The 14874-nt window shown below is 43.2% G+C and overlaps 1 protein-coding gene across 1 annotated transcript; it reads right to left on the reverse strand.

Moving 5' to 3' along the window:
* Nucleotides 1-1429: 1429 nt before the first annotated feature.
* Nucleotides 1430-10383, reverse strand: LOC139747351 (uncharacterized). Its single transcript, XM_071659562.1, has 8 exons — nucleotides 10208-10383; nucleotides 8983-9066; nucleotides 7131-7219; nucleotides 6143-6322; nucleotides 5622-5815; nucleotides 4287-4423; nucleotides 2706-2830; nucleotides 1430-1958 (listed from the first exon to the last, which is right to left on the reverse strand). The coding sequence occupies exons 1-8, from the start codon at nucleotides 10272-10274 to the stop codon at nucleotides 1782-1784; spliced, it is 1053 nt and encodes a 350-aa protein (XP_071515663.1). The 5' UTR covers nucleotides 10275-10383; the 3' UTR covers nucleotides 1430-1781.
* Nucleotides 10384-14874: the final 4491 nt, after the last annotated feature.

Raw genomic sequence — 14874 nt, forward strand, 5'->3', positions numbered from 1 at the left:
GCTTATCTCCCGCTACAGATGTATCTTGTGGTATCTGCTGAGTGACATTACCTTAAGTTCACCATCTGGTCTCGAATACGTCCTTCCCCAAACTTTTTCCCCTAGACCACACTCTCTGGGAGACAAGAACTGTGGGGTTAAATGGAACGGTTCTCAGCCTCTCTTAATGCCCCTTTTTATTCCCTGTCACCTCCATTGCCCATTACTGTCATCATACCATTACTTACACCATTTCCTGAACGTCAGGTTTAGACACTTTTGAAGACCTCATGTTACCATAAATGGGTCCCCATCTATCTCATGGGTTCCTCCACCTGTTCCATGGGTTCCTCCACCTGTTTCATGGGTTCCTCCACCTGTTTCATGGGTTCCTCCACCTGTTTCATGGGTTCCTCCACCTGTTTCATGGGTTCCTCCACCTGTTTCATGGGTTCCTCCACCTGTTTCATGGTTTCCTCCACCTGTTTCATGGTTTCCTCCACCTGTTTCATGGTTCCCTCCACCTGTTTCATGGATTCCTTCCACCTGCTTCATAGGCCCCTTCATTTCTCTCGTAGCCCCCCTCCCACCAATTAAATTACTGACACAATCCCCCCCCCACTCCTCCCCTCACGCGATGCTATTGGGGGGAGGGGAGGGGGACACACGTGTTCCACCTCATGTGGAGCGAGTGTTCGTCCACCTCCGGGGCACACCAGGTAAATGATGAAGATAATTACCATCTTCCGGGATAGCGGGGGGATGAGTGGTAGGGGGTGGGGGTAGGGGGTATAGACCTATGGGGCCGGGAGAGTGGGATGAGCTTCTACAGTGGGACGTCCCGGGATAGTTGGACGGGAGTGTATGGGCGGATGAGCTGGGATAGTCATGTACCCCTGGGATTCGCGGGTGCCCTGAGATAGCGGGATGGCACGGGATAAGAGGACGCGCTGGGATAGACGGGCGGGCAGAAATGGGGAGGGGGGAGGGGAAGGAGGAGATGTTAAGGTGTCCATGGCTGGGATGGAAGGCTGGGATGATTTGGGACGGAGGGATGTTTATCAAACAACCATGCTGGGATTTCCACATACAGTGGCAAGGTGAAAACACAGTTGCGGTGATGAAACGTCTTGATGGCCTGTACACACATATACACATTCTATGCACAAATATACACATTGCAGTGATCTAATATATATATATATATATATATATATATATACATATATATATATATATATATATATATATATATATATATATATATATATATATATATATATATATATATTTATATATATATATATATATATATATATATATATATATATATATATATATATATATATATATATGTATATATATATATATATATATATATATATATATATATATATATATATATATATATATATATATATATATGCACAAGGATATGAAATACGATAAGTTCTCAAGTGCACTTTCGTGTATTAATCACATCATCAGGAGAGATATATAAATGCATACATATATGAGTATATATAGTTGTCTATAACAATGACTTAGCACATCAGGAAAATATGTATCTTTGGGGGTTCTGTTTCACCCCCCCCAGAAAATCCTGTTCCCCAGAACCCCAAAGACTAGGTTCATCTTTGGAACGTATTTCGTTTTTCAAATAATAAAAAAGAACAAACACTATTAATCAAGGATCAATATTTGAAAAAAAAAAATTCCTACATTGTATAATCAGACATGAAGTAATGGAATATAAATGCCATTTTGTTACAAAATTTTTTTTTTTTTTTTTGACAAAGTCTTCAACGTCCACTTTGACTTTCGAACTCCTTGATGACGTACTGGAATTTCTTGATCAGTGATTGGATGTCGTCGTGTGTGAGGTCACAGTGCACGACCAATCGGATGGCAGTGTCGGTGAGACTGAGCATGCGCACGATGACCCTCTCCCCCAAAGCCGCCTCCTCCTCATCCGTCACCTGGTTGAGGAAAGTGGGTATGCGGAAGAAAACGGAGTGTTCATGGAAAATGGGATGCTGAACTATCAAAGAAAACAGGAAGAAGAAAAGAATGATCTCATGCTTCCTCAGGTGTCATTAACAAGAGGAATCCTAAGGGAAAATGGGCTTGTAGAGAAAATGGAAAGTTGATAAAAGAAAATGATCATATATTTGATAATGTCAAAGAAAACAGGAAGATGTAAGTAACAATAACATCTTATTGGACCACGAGTCCTACTGATTCTCCATACTAGAGAGACGGGGGAAAACGAAGAAGGGGCTCGTGTAGAAAACGAAGTGTACATCAAGAGATGGGAAGTTGCAATTCACCCGTGCCGTAGAAAATGAGATTATATCTACATAAAACTTACATAAAGTAATTCATTTATCATTTATGATAAATAAAGGATTGATATTTGATACACGTTGAGGGAGCCACAAGGATTCGAACCGTGGCTTAGAAGTTACTGCATAAAGAAGTACATAGAAAATGTTGATTTTTGAGACACAGAATCGAGGCACAGAACACGGAATCGAGGCACAGAACACAACAGAACTCCTCACTTGGCTACCAGACCTGAACAAGACCTGGTCGGACAAGAAGAAAACATGGTGGGGTTGACCCGTTTCAAGAGGGGGGGTCGGGGGGGGGGCCAGGTCACCACTGGCTTGAGGAAGGAGTAACCTGTTGAGGTCAATGGTCTGGTGACCCGTCACGTGACTTACCTCCGCCATCCTCTGGCAAATGCGCATCGGGGTCACGACCTCGGGGTCACACTCCAAGACCAGAATGTTCGTGTGAGCTCCACTGGGGTCACACCGGACGATCACCCCCCCACACTGGGTTATAGCTGGGGGGTATATAATATAGTGATATAGTCTATATAATATAGTGATATAGTCTATAGAATATAGTGATATAGTCTATAGAATATAGTGATATAGTCTATAGAATATAGTGATATAGTCTATAGAATATAGTGATATAGTCTATAGAATATAGTGATATAGTCTATAGAATATAGTGATATAGTCTATAGAATATAATGATATAGTCTATAGAATATAGTGATATAGTCTATAGAATATAGTGATATAGTCTATAGAATATAGTGATATAGTCTATAGAATATAGTGATATAGTCTATAGAATATAGTGATATAGTCTATAGAATATAGTGATATAGTCTATAGAATATAGTGATATAGTCTATAGAATATAGTGATATAGTCTATAGAATATAGTGATATAGTCTATAGAATATAGTGATATAGTCTATAGAATATAGTGATATAGTCTATAGAATATAGTGATATAGTCTATAGAATATAGTGATATAGTCTATAGAATATAGTGATATAGTCTATAGAATATAGTGATATAGTCTATAGAATATAGTGATATAGTCTATAGAATATAGTGATATAGTCTATAGAATATAATGATATAGTCTATAGAATATAGTGATATAGTCTATAGAATATAGCGATATAGTCTATAGAATATAGTGATATAGTCTATAGAATATAGCGATATAGTCTATAGAATGTAATGATATAGTCTATAGAATATAATGATACAGTCTATAGAATATAATGATATAGTCTATAGAATATAGCGATATAGTCTATAGAATATAGTGATATAGTCTATAGAATATAGCGATATAGTCTATAGAATATAATGATATAGTCTATAGAATATAGCGATATAGTCTATAGAATATAGTGATATAGTCTATAGAATATAGTGATATAGTCTATAGAATATAATGATATAGTCTATAGAATATAGCGATATAGTCTATAGAATATAATGATATAGTCTATAGAATATAGTGATATAGTCGATAGAATATAGTGATATAGTCTATAGAATATAGTGATATAGTCTATAGAATATAGTGATATAGTCTATAGAATATAGTGATATAGTCTATAGAATATAGTGATATAGTCTATAGAATACAGTGATATAGTCTATAGAATATAGTGATATAGTCTATAGAATATAGTGATATAGTCTATAGAACATAGTGATAAAATCTATAGGCTTCACATACGATGTCAACAAGTAAATTAGAAGTATATAAACAGTACAAATAAAAAAGTTATTATTATTCATCAATGGTTCAAAACTTAATGGAATTTGATAAATGATAAAGAGTAATTCGTGGATGACGTGATAAACAATAAATGATGATTGGAATGTAATTAGTAACTCACAAGTAGTAAAGAAAATAAAGATAATTGGATTATCATAACTGGATGATGGATGATTCATAGAACTGCACGTGGTGAATTTACCTCTGGCTATGTCCTGCACGTACGCGTGGTCACGTGGTAACGTGGGGACCACGTGGTCGAGGGCGTAGATGCCAGCGGCCGCCAGCACACCCGACTGCCTCATTCCTCCGCCCAGAACTTTGCGTAGTCGCTTGGCTCTGTGGGCGGTGGGTGGAGCTTTATGAGGTGGGTGGAGCTTTATGAGGTGGGCGGAGCTTTATGAAATGGGAGGGAGGGGTTTATGAGGTGGGTGGAGCTTTATGAAATGGGAGGGAGGGGTTTATGAGGTGGGCGGAGCTTTATGAAATGGGAGGGAGGGGTTTATGAGGTGGGTGGAGCTTTATGAAATGGGAGGGAGGGGTTTATGAGGTGGGTGGAACTTTATGAGGTGGGTGGAGCTTTATGAGGTGGGTGGAGCTTTATGAAATGGGAGGGAGGGGTTTATGAGGTGGGTGGAGCTTTATGAGGTGGGCGAAACTTTATGAAGTGGGTGGAGCTTTATGAGGTGGGTGGAGCTTTATGAAGTGGGTGGAGCTTTATGAAGTGGGTGGAGCTTTGTGAGGTAGGTGGAGCTTTATGAAGTGGGCGGAACTTTATGAGGTGGGTGGAGCTTTATGAAATGGGAGGGAGGGGTTTATGAGGTGGGTGGAGCTTTATGAGGTGGGTGGAGCTTTATGAAGTGGGCGGAACTTTATGAGGTGGGTGGAGCTTTATGAAATGGGAGGGAGGGGTTTATGAGATGGGTGGAGCTTTATGAGGTGGGCGGACCTTTACAAGAGGGTGGAGCTTTAAGAGGTGGGCGGAGCTTTATGAGGTGGGTGGAGCTTTATGAAGTGGGTGGAGCTTTGTGAGGTGGGTGGAGCTTTATGAAGTGGTTGGAGCTTTATGAGGTGGGTGGAGCTTTATGAAGTGGGTGGAGCTTTATGAGGTGGGTGGAGTTTTATGAAGTGGGTGGAGTTTTGTGAGGTGGGTGGAGCTTTATGAAGTGGGTGGAGCTTTACGATGTGGGTGGAGCTTTACGAAGTGGGTGGGAGGGGTTTATAAAGTGGATGGGATTGGCTCTGTAAAGCCGGATGAGAAGATAGATGGACGAAGCTTTATACTAAAGAAGAGGCTGGATCATTCATTCAAAAAGTCGAGTTAGACTTAATAAAAGTGGATAAAGTACGAGTGAACAAGGCTTGAACTTAAGTAGATCTCACTTTATTATAAAGTGGGTAAGGCTTTATATATACAAGGCTTTATATATACAAGACTTGCAGTGGTGCTTTATATGACTCTAGGGTGGGGGGGTCACACCTTGACCTTTGACCCCGCCCCATGGACCCTCCACTCCCTCGTGATCAACCAACTGACCCGTAGATGAAGTCCTTGGATCCAGCGACGACCGAGCCGATGGGGGCGCCCAGGCCCTTGCTGAGGCAGACGCTGACGGAGGCGCAGTCCCTCACTATCCTGGAGGCCGGGACCTGGAGGGCAGCAGCTGCGTTGAAGAGCCGCGCCCCGTCCATGTGGATGGGCAAACCCAGCTCCCGGCACGCCGACCCCAGCTGCCGCCAGCCAGGGGGAGCGAGGGAGAGGGAGGGAAGATAAGAACATATCATATACTCTCAGGAACAAAGGATCAGAGAGAGAGAGAGAGAGAGAGAGAGAGAGAGAGAGAGAGAGAGAGGGAGAGAGAGAGATAAGAACGTACTATACACTCTTAGGAACAAGAAGCAGTGAGAGAGAGAGAGAGAGAGAGAGAGAGAGAGAGAGAGAGAGAGAGAGAGAGAGAGAGAGAACATCTTATATACTCTTAGGAACAAGAAGCAGAGAGAGAGAGAGAGAGAGAGAGAGAGAGAGAGAGAGAGACATCAAGACACAAGGGACCTTACCTGGTCCAGCCAGGTGAGGGGCAAGACCTTCCCTCCCACCATGTTGTGGGTGTTCTCGATGCAGACCAGGCTGGTCACTGGCCAGTGGACGTTCTCGCCCCGCACCAGCTGTCGCATCTCCCTGAGGTCGAAGGTCCCATCGGGCAGGTTCTTCAGCGTCCTCGGGTGCACGCCGCCCAGCTGGAGGGCGTGGAGGGAGGGCGTGGAGGGAGGGAGGGTAAAAAAAAGGAAGAATCAGGTCTCATGGGAGGTTTTCATGGGGGTGTTTAGTTCCTGAGGAAGGGGTGCTAGCGAGGAGGGGGTAGAGAGGGGCTCAGGGTGGACAGGGAAGCAGAGCGGGGTGTCTGGGGAGGTACTCCGCCAACGAGAGGTGCCACTGAAGTGGAGGTAGAGAGACATTGGGGTACACTGAGGGTCGGTGGGGAGGCGCTGGAGGAGGAGGAGGAGGAGGAGCGACCAAAAGCAGTGGGTGACTTAAGGAGAAAATCATCTGTTTGACTCACTCATGGTGAAAGCTTGACCCCCTAAAATGGCCTAGTTTTACCTTAATATGACCTGGCTTTCCTCTACCGTGACCTGGGTTCACATGAGGGACTCTCCGTAAGTATGACCTGACTCACCCCAGACACTACTGCATCACCCAAACATGACCTGGCTCACCTTACTCTGACCTGATGCCCTCCAGAGATGACCTGGCTCACCATAATGTGACCTGACGCCCTCCAGAGATGACCTGGCTCACCATAATGTGACCTGACGCCCTCCAGAGATGACCTGGCTCACCATAATGTGACCTGACACCCACCAGACATGACCTGGCTCACCATACTGTGACCTGACGCCCTCCAGACATGACCTGGCTCACCATAATGTGACCTGACGCCCTCCAGACATGACCTGGCTCACCATGATGTGACCTGACACCCATCAGACATGACCTGGCTCACCATACCGTGACCTGACGCCCTCCAGACATGACCTGACTCACCTGGGACACGCCTCCTTGCTCCCAGAGATGGATGTGGCTCAGGTGGCCAACCAGCACCTCACTGCCCCGCATCCTGGAGTGGTTCAGGACTGGGAGAGATTAGGTCATTATCAGCAGCAGAGGTGCAAAAATAATGATGAAGATGACGGAGATGAAAATAATCACACTGACGATAATGATGACATTAATAGGGTAACAATAATGACCATAACAATGATAGCAACTAATGTGGTAATGAATGATAATCATGATAATACTATCATAATTAGAGTGATACTTTACGAAGGATGATAATAGACGACTTTTATCATTAATAATAGTAATGATGATGATAATAATAACAATAATAATGATAATAATAATAATAATAATAATAATAATAATAATAATAATAATAATAATAATAATAATAATAATAACAATAATAATAATAATAATAATAATAATAATAATAATAATAATAATAATAATAATGATAATAATAATAACAATAATAATACTAATAATAATAATAATAATAATAATAATGATAATAATAATAACAATAATAATAATAATAATAATAATAATAATAATAATAATAATAATAATAATAATAATGATAATAATGATAATAATAATAATAATAATAATAATAATAATAATAATAATAATAATAATAATGATAATAATAATAATAATAATAATGATAATAATAATGCATAATCAAAGGTTTTCATCATGTGAAAATTATGGAAACATTGTATTATTACTAAAACCTTTAATCTGTGTGGAACCAATTCGATCCATAGTTAGATACATGTTCTGCGTACATATTGTTTTGAATATCATGTTATGGAATCTGATTCTTAATTACCTTACATCATTTCTTTAATAAGTGATGTACTTATATTTCCCAGATTATTAATTACCACTATACGTACTTCAATAGGAATACTACGGATGTCAAGGGAATATTACATATTACTTACATAAAACTTAGTCTATTGATTATAGAAATGGATTGATATCATGCACTCAACCCAGCACACAAGGCCGGGAACATGTGTATGAAGAAAGGAACACAAGGCTGAAAGTGGAAGAGAATGTTGACGAATAGTGTTAGTGTTAGTGTAGTGTTAGACAGTCTCTGCTAATTATGTGATACCTCTGCTTGTGATTGCTCTATACTGATTAAAAAAAACAAAAAAAACTGATCATCCATTGCTATCGTAATATTGCCCTTATCTGTGTTTCAGCACCGCGGAAGACTATAGGTTATCTGTTATGATTTAGTCTAGCTAAGGCCCTAAGATAATTACCGCTCGCCTTGCGACCACACGCACGCAGCTCTTGCACAATGAAACCCGAAAGTCTTCCCCAGCACAATCCCACATCAATATACTCAGAACCCACTTCTTCGCAACCATCCTAGACTCTTCTCACCCCCAAATTACGTTGTCACCAACCACCACTCCCCAATCAAACACGCTGTAACAATACCCCTTCAAAAATCTAATCTATCCAAACATACGTGACATTGATCAAGCACACACACACACACACACACACACACACACACACACACACACACACTAAGCAACTAACTACACCTCACAACCCAATCTGAAATTACATTCCACCAAACATACGCCCATATGAATCTACACTCTCTAGAAATGGGTACTACCTATTTATTCAAATTACACATATACACAGATTCGAACTAACACTGGACCCGCCAATGCCTTAAGATGTAGAAAGGGGTTACTGGGTCAGGAATTGGGGAAAAAAAGGTTAATTTTTGTTTCATAAAGCTCTCACAACACCAGGGAGTTTGTTGAGATGTGAGGGAAGGGTTCCCGCTGCTCACCACAGATCAAATTGCCCATCGTCCCACTGGGGACGAACAGCGCAGCCTCCATAGCCAGCAAGGCGGCCACCTTCTCTTCCAAAGCTGTAATGCAAATTTAACCTCACTTTCCAAATTTTAAAAATTTCATAATATAGAAAATTTTTGTTGGATATTGTACATTTTTTTGTTAAAATTTCATTGTAGGATATGAGACAGAAAAGTTTTATTGATGTAATTTCAAATGATCGTTGGTAACACGATGCCAGTTTTCTGTAAAAAGAATGGAATATTGAATTAACCTCGATATTGACTGTATATAAGTAAAAGATTACGAAAAGGAGCATTAGATTACTCTAATCAATCTGTGTTTTATTTTCATACATATCATAATTTTAAAAATCATGGCTGCTTGGTTTATTGGGTTTAACAGCCATTCCCCTATGAGAAGGTCATTAGACCCGCAACCTCATATTTTCTTTAAATTTTCGATTGTATATAGCCCATCTACAATGATCCTACAAGTACTGTCTAAATTATTGAAAAAAATAAACTAACAAATTAATGAATGGATATATGAATATGAATAAGAGAAAGCAAAATGTAAATACTGGATTAGAAAGTTCATAACTGGGTAGTGTGTCAACGTAGCAGTAAATGAATATATTAAACTACAACAACTGCCAATTAACACCACACAGGAACCAGTCCCAGATAACCCCTCCCTCCCCTCCCCCAAACCCCAACCAGGGCCAGCAGTATGACGAGCACGGAGATCCTCCACCACACAACCACACAACAAGCCCATAACAGAAGCAGTCCTGCCATATGAACCGAACAGACGAATCATTATCAGTTTGTGAATCATGTCAGTGTTATCACCAACGAGATTGGATACGGTGAAGCCCCTCTGCATTATCACACTACCTCAGTTCTGTAACATCTGTAATATCTCAACACTGTAGTACTTTTAGCCAGCGGCATAAATCCAATAAATCTTTATTCATTTATCTATTCATTTATCTATCTTTTTATTGTAGCTGAGACGGCACAGGTAACTGAGGCCCTAATCAAGCCCTACGCCAGGTAAGTATTTCATCATCGACCAACCCCTAAGATGAACAGCTGGGACGACTGTGGACCGACAACCGTAACTGGGATTCGAACCTGTGCGTCCGACCTTGGGCGGCCCGTCAACGCTCTAACCCCCCCCCCCCCCCCGGCGGGGCCCCCATCTCTCTCTCACCGTTCACTGTAGGATCTTCCCCGAACACGTCATCTCCCAGGGGCGCGGCCAGCATCGCCTCCTTCATCGCCTGCGACGGTTTGGTTACCGTGTCGCTCCGTGCGTCCACAACCCGTGCCCTTGATGAACCACGTACCTGTCGGCGCACGAGAACAGCTCTTGAGTACGTGAAGAACACAAATAACGGGGAGACCTTGTGCTCCTGCAGGAGGCTGTCTGTGGACCAATTCTGATTTGTGATAAAGACAGAATAGTGAGTGACGAAAGTGGTGGTGGTGGTGGTACGTGGGGGGAATGGTGGTGTAGGTGGTGTTGATGGGACGTGGTAATCTGGTAGGTGGAAAGGTTGTGGCACGTGGGAGTTGTGTACGTGGTAGTAGTGCATGGGTTTTAGTGGTGTACGTGGTAGTACTAGTACCTTGGGAGTTGTGTACGTGGTAGTGGTACGTGGGAGTTGTGTATGTGGTAGTGGTGCATGGGTTTTAGTGGTGTACGTGGTAGTACTAGTACCTTGGGAGTCGTGCACGTGGTAGTGGTACGTGGGAGTTGTGTACGTGGAAGTGGTGCATGGGTTTTAGTGGTGTACGTGGTAGTACTAGTACCTTGGGAGTTGTGTAAGTGGTAGTGGTACGTGGGAGTTGTGTACGTGGTAGTGGTGCATGGGTTTTAGTGGTGTACGTGGTAGTACTAGTACCTTGGGAGTTGTGTACGTGGTAGTACTAGTACCTTGGGAGTTGTGTACGTGGTAGTACTAGTACCTTGGGAGTTGTGTACGTGGTAGTACTAGTACCTTGGGAGTTGTGTACGTGGTAGTACTAGTACCTTGGGAGTTGTGTACGTGGTAGTACTAGTACCTTGGGAGTTGTGTACGTGGTAGTACTAGTACCTTGGGAGTTGTGTACGTGGTAGTACTAGTACCTTGGGAGTTGTGTACGTGGTAGTACTAGTACCTTGGGAGTTGTGTACGTGGTAGTACTAGTACCTTGGGAGTTGTGTACGTGGTAGTACTAGTACCTTGGGAGTTGTGTACGTGGTAGTACTAGTACCTTGGGAGTTGTGTACGTGGTAGTACTAGTACCTTGGGAGTTGTGTACGTGGTAGTACTAGTACCTTGGGAGTTGTGTACGTGGTAGTACTAGTACCTTGGGAGTTGTGTACGTGGTAGTACTAGTACCTTGGGAGTTGTGTACGTGGTAGTACTAGTACCTTGGGAGTTGTGTACGTGGTTGTGGTACGTGGGAGTTGTGTACGTGGTAGTACTAGTACCTTGGGAGTTGTGTACGTGGTAGTACTAGTACCTTGGGAGTTGTGTACGTGGTAGTACTAGTACCTTGGGAGTTGTGTACGTGGTAGTACTAGTACCTTGGGAGTTGTGTACGTGGTTGTGGTACGTGGGAGTTGTGTACGTGGTAGTGGTGCATGGGTTTTAGTGGTGTACGTGGTAGTACTAGTACCTTGGGAGTTGTGTACGTGGTAGTACTAGTACCTTGGGAGTTGTGTACGTGGTAGTACTAGTACCTTGGGAGTTGTGTACGTGGTAGTACTAGTACCTTGGGAGTTGTGTACGTGGTAGTACTAGTACCTTGGGAGTTGTGTACGTGGTAGTACTAGTACCTTGGGAGTTGTGTACGTGGTAGTACTAGTACCTTGGGAGTTGTGTACGTGGTAGTACTAGTACCTTGGGAGTTGTGTACGTGGTAGTACTAGTACCTTGGGAGTTGTGTACGTGGTAGTACTAGTACCTTGGGAGTTGTGTACGTGGTTGTGGTACGTGGGAGTTGTGTACGTGGTTGTGGTACGTGGGAGTTGTGTACGTGGTAGTACTAGTACCTTGGGAGTTGTGTACGTGGTTGTGGTACGTGGGAGTTGTGTACGTGGTAGTGGTGCATGGGTTTTAGTGGTGTACGTGGTAGTACTAGTACCTTGGGAGTTGTGTACGTGGTAGTACTAGTACCTTGGGAGTTGTGTACGTGGTTGTGGTACGTGGGAGTTGTGTACGTGGTAGTACTAGTACCTTGGGAGTTGTGTACGTGGTAGTACTAGTACCTTGGGAGTTGTGTACGTGGTAGTACTAGTACCTTGGGAGTTGTGTACGTGGTAGTACTAGTACCTTGGGAGTTGTGTACGTGGTAGTACTAGTACCTTGGGAGTTGTGTACGTGGTTGTGGTACGTGGGAGTTGTGTACGTGGTTGTGGTACGTGGGAGTTGTGTACGTGGTTGTGGTACGTGGGAGTTGTGTACGTGGTTGTGGTACGTGGGAGTTGTGTACGTGGTAGTGGTACGTGGGAGTTGTGTACGTGGTTGTGGTACGTGGGAGTTGTGTACGTGGTTGTGGTACGTGGGAGTTGTGTACGTGGTTGTGGTACGTGGGAGTTGTGTACGTGGTTGTGGTACGTGGGAGTTGTGTACGTGGTAGTGGTGCATGGGTTTTAGTGGTGTACGTGGTAGTACTAGTACCTTGGGAGTTGTGTACGTGGTAGTGGTGCATGGGTTTTAGTGGTGTACGTGGTAGTACTAGTACCTTGGGAGTTGTGTACGTGGTAGTACTAGTACCTTGGGAGTTGTGTACGTGGTTGTGGTACGTGGGAGTTGTGTACGTGGTTGTGGTACGTGGGAGTTGTGTACGTGGTTGTGGTACGTGGGAGTTGTGTACGTGGTTGTGGTACGTGGGAGTTGTGTACGTGGTTGTGGTACGTGGGAGTTGTGTACGTGGTTGTGGTACGTGGGAGTTGTGTACGTGGTAGTACTAGTACCTTGGGAGTTGTGTACGTGGTTGTGGTACGTGGGAGTTGTGTACGTGGTTGTGGTACGTGGGAGTTGTGTACGTGGTTGTGGTACGTGGGAGTTGTGTACGTGGTTGTGGTACGTGGGAGTTGTGTACGTGGTTGTGGTACGTGGGAGTTGTGTACGTGGTTGTGGTACGTGGGAGTTGTGTACGTGGTTGTGGTACGTGGGAGTTGTGTACGTGGTAGTACTAGTACCTTGGGAGTTGTGTACGTGGTAGTACTAGTACCTTGGGAGTTGTGTACGTGGTAGTGGTGCATGGGTTTTAGTGGTGTACGTGGTAGTACTAGTACCTTGGGAGTTGTGATCGAAATGGTCTCACAAAAGTTTTTTTTTTTCGGCTGAGGTAATTCACCGCATTTTAATCTTCACACACATATATATTCACATGCACGAGACTATCAATCATATCACAATTACAGACGGGTCATCCTGTTCCACTACTGGCATCCCGGGCACTCTCACTGTGTATGTGGAGCACCATTTTCTTTGGTATATCGTCTATTTAGCATAGTGTCCCCTTCAGGAGTGCCATGCTTTGTATATGGGAATATAAGAGAATGTTTATTAAAGGAGAAACTAAAGACAATACTGGTGGTTTCGTGATTTGACTGCATTTCACCCCAGTGTTTTGTGGAAACGATAGCACATCTGGAAGACCATACGTACAAAGGGGGTGTGTATGGTCTTAGAACATCTTGAAATATCTGATGAAGTGTTTAAGTTTTTTTCTCTCTCTCTTGGATGACTGCTTTAAGAGACTAGCAAACCATCAGCCCAAATTCCAAATAACCGACCAACAAGTTACAAGAAAGGAATCTCTCTCTCTCTCTCTCTCTCTCTCTCTCTCTCTCTCTCTCTCTCTCTCTCTCTCTCTCTCTCTCTCTCTCTCTCTCTGTAGGAGTCAGAGGTAGGGGTAACACCAACATCACAATCTCCAACAACAACAAACACAGACCCACATACAGACCCACACACACACACACAAGACACACAGACACAGACACACACACACACACACACACACACACACACACACACACATACACGACCCAAAGACGAATGGTAAACTTTGCCTCATCACCACCACGACCTACGAGCCCTACCACCACCTGCACCACCACCACCACCACCACCATAATCGGCACCATGAACTCTACCCCACCTCCCAGGTTGTGGATAAAGGCGGCCCCTGACACCATTCTTGTGTATGCTTTGCCCATCCTTTCATGACAGATCCCTGAGATGGTCGTCCCAATGCGTGTGTGTGTGTGTGTGTGTGTGTGTGTGTGTGTGTGTGTGTGTGTGTGTGTGTGTGTATGAACACATTTCTACGGGTGTACACCTGAATATATGTGTGTTTGTGTTTATTTCACATGTTTCTGCATGTTTTCCTCCCCTCCTTGTATTTTCAACTTTCTAAAAAATGGGAAACAGAAGGAGTCACGCGGTGAGTGCTCATCCTCCTCGTAGACTCAGGTTGAGGTGTCTAAATGTGTGTGGATGTATATATATATATATATATATATATATATATATATATATATATATATATATATATATATATATATATATATATTCGTGCGTATATACCTACATGTACAGATACACACACACGCACACACACACGCACACACACACACACACTTCTTTATACATGTGTTATGTGTGTGTATGTGTGTATGTGTGTGTGTGTGTGTGTGTGTGTGTGTGTGTGTGTGTGTACAGGCTGTCTGGCACCTCGGATCATAATCTACAAACAATGGTAAGCGAGGGGGGGGATGATGTCTCCAAGGGAGCGCAGAGGTCACGTGATGGCACCTGTACAGGTGTGGTATGGGGGGGGGGTGAGTGAGGGAGGAGGAGGGGACCGCCCGTTGAG

Source organism: Panulirus ornatus, chromosome 5 (genome assembly GCF_036320965.1).
Source record: "Panulirus ornatus isolate Po-2019 chromosome 5, ASM3632096v1, whole genome shotgun sequence".
NCBI classification, from domain to species: Eukaryota; Metazoa; Arthropoda; class Malacostraca; order Decapoda; family Palinuridae; genus Panulirus; species Panulirus ornatus.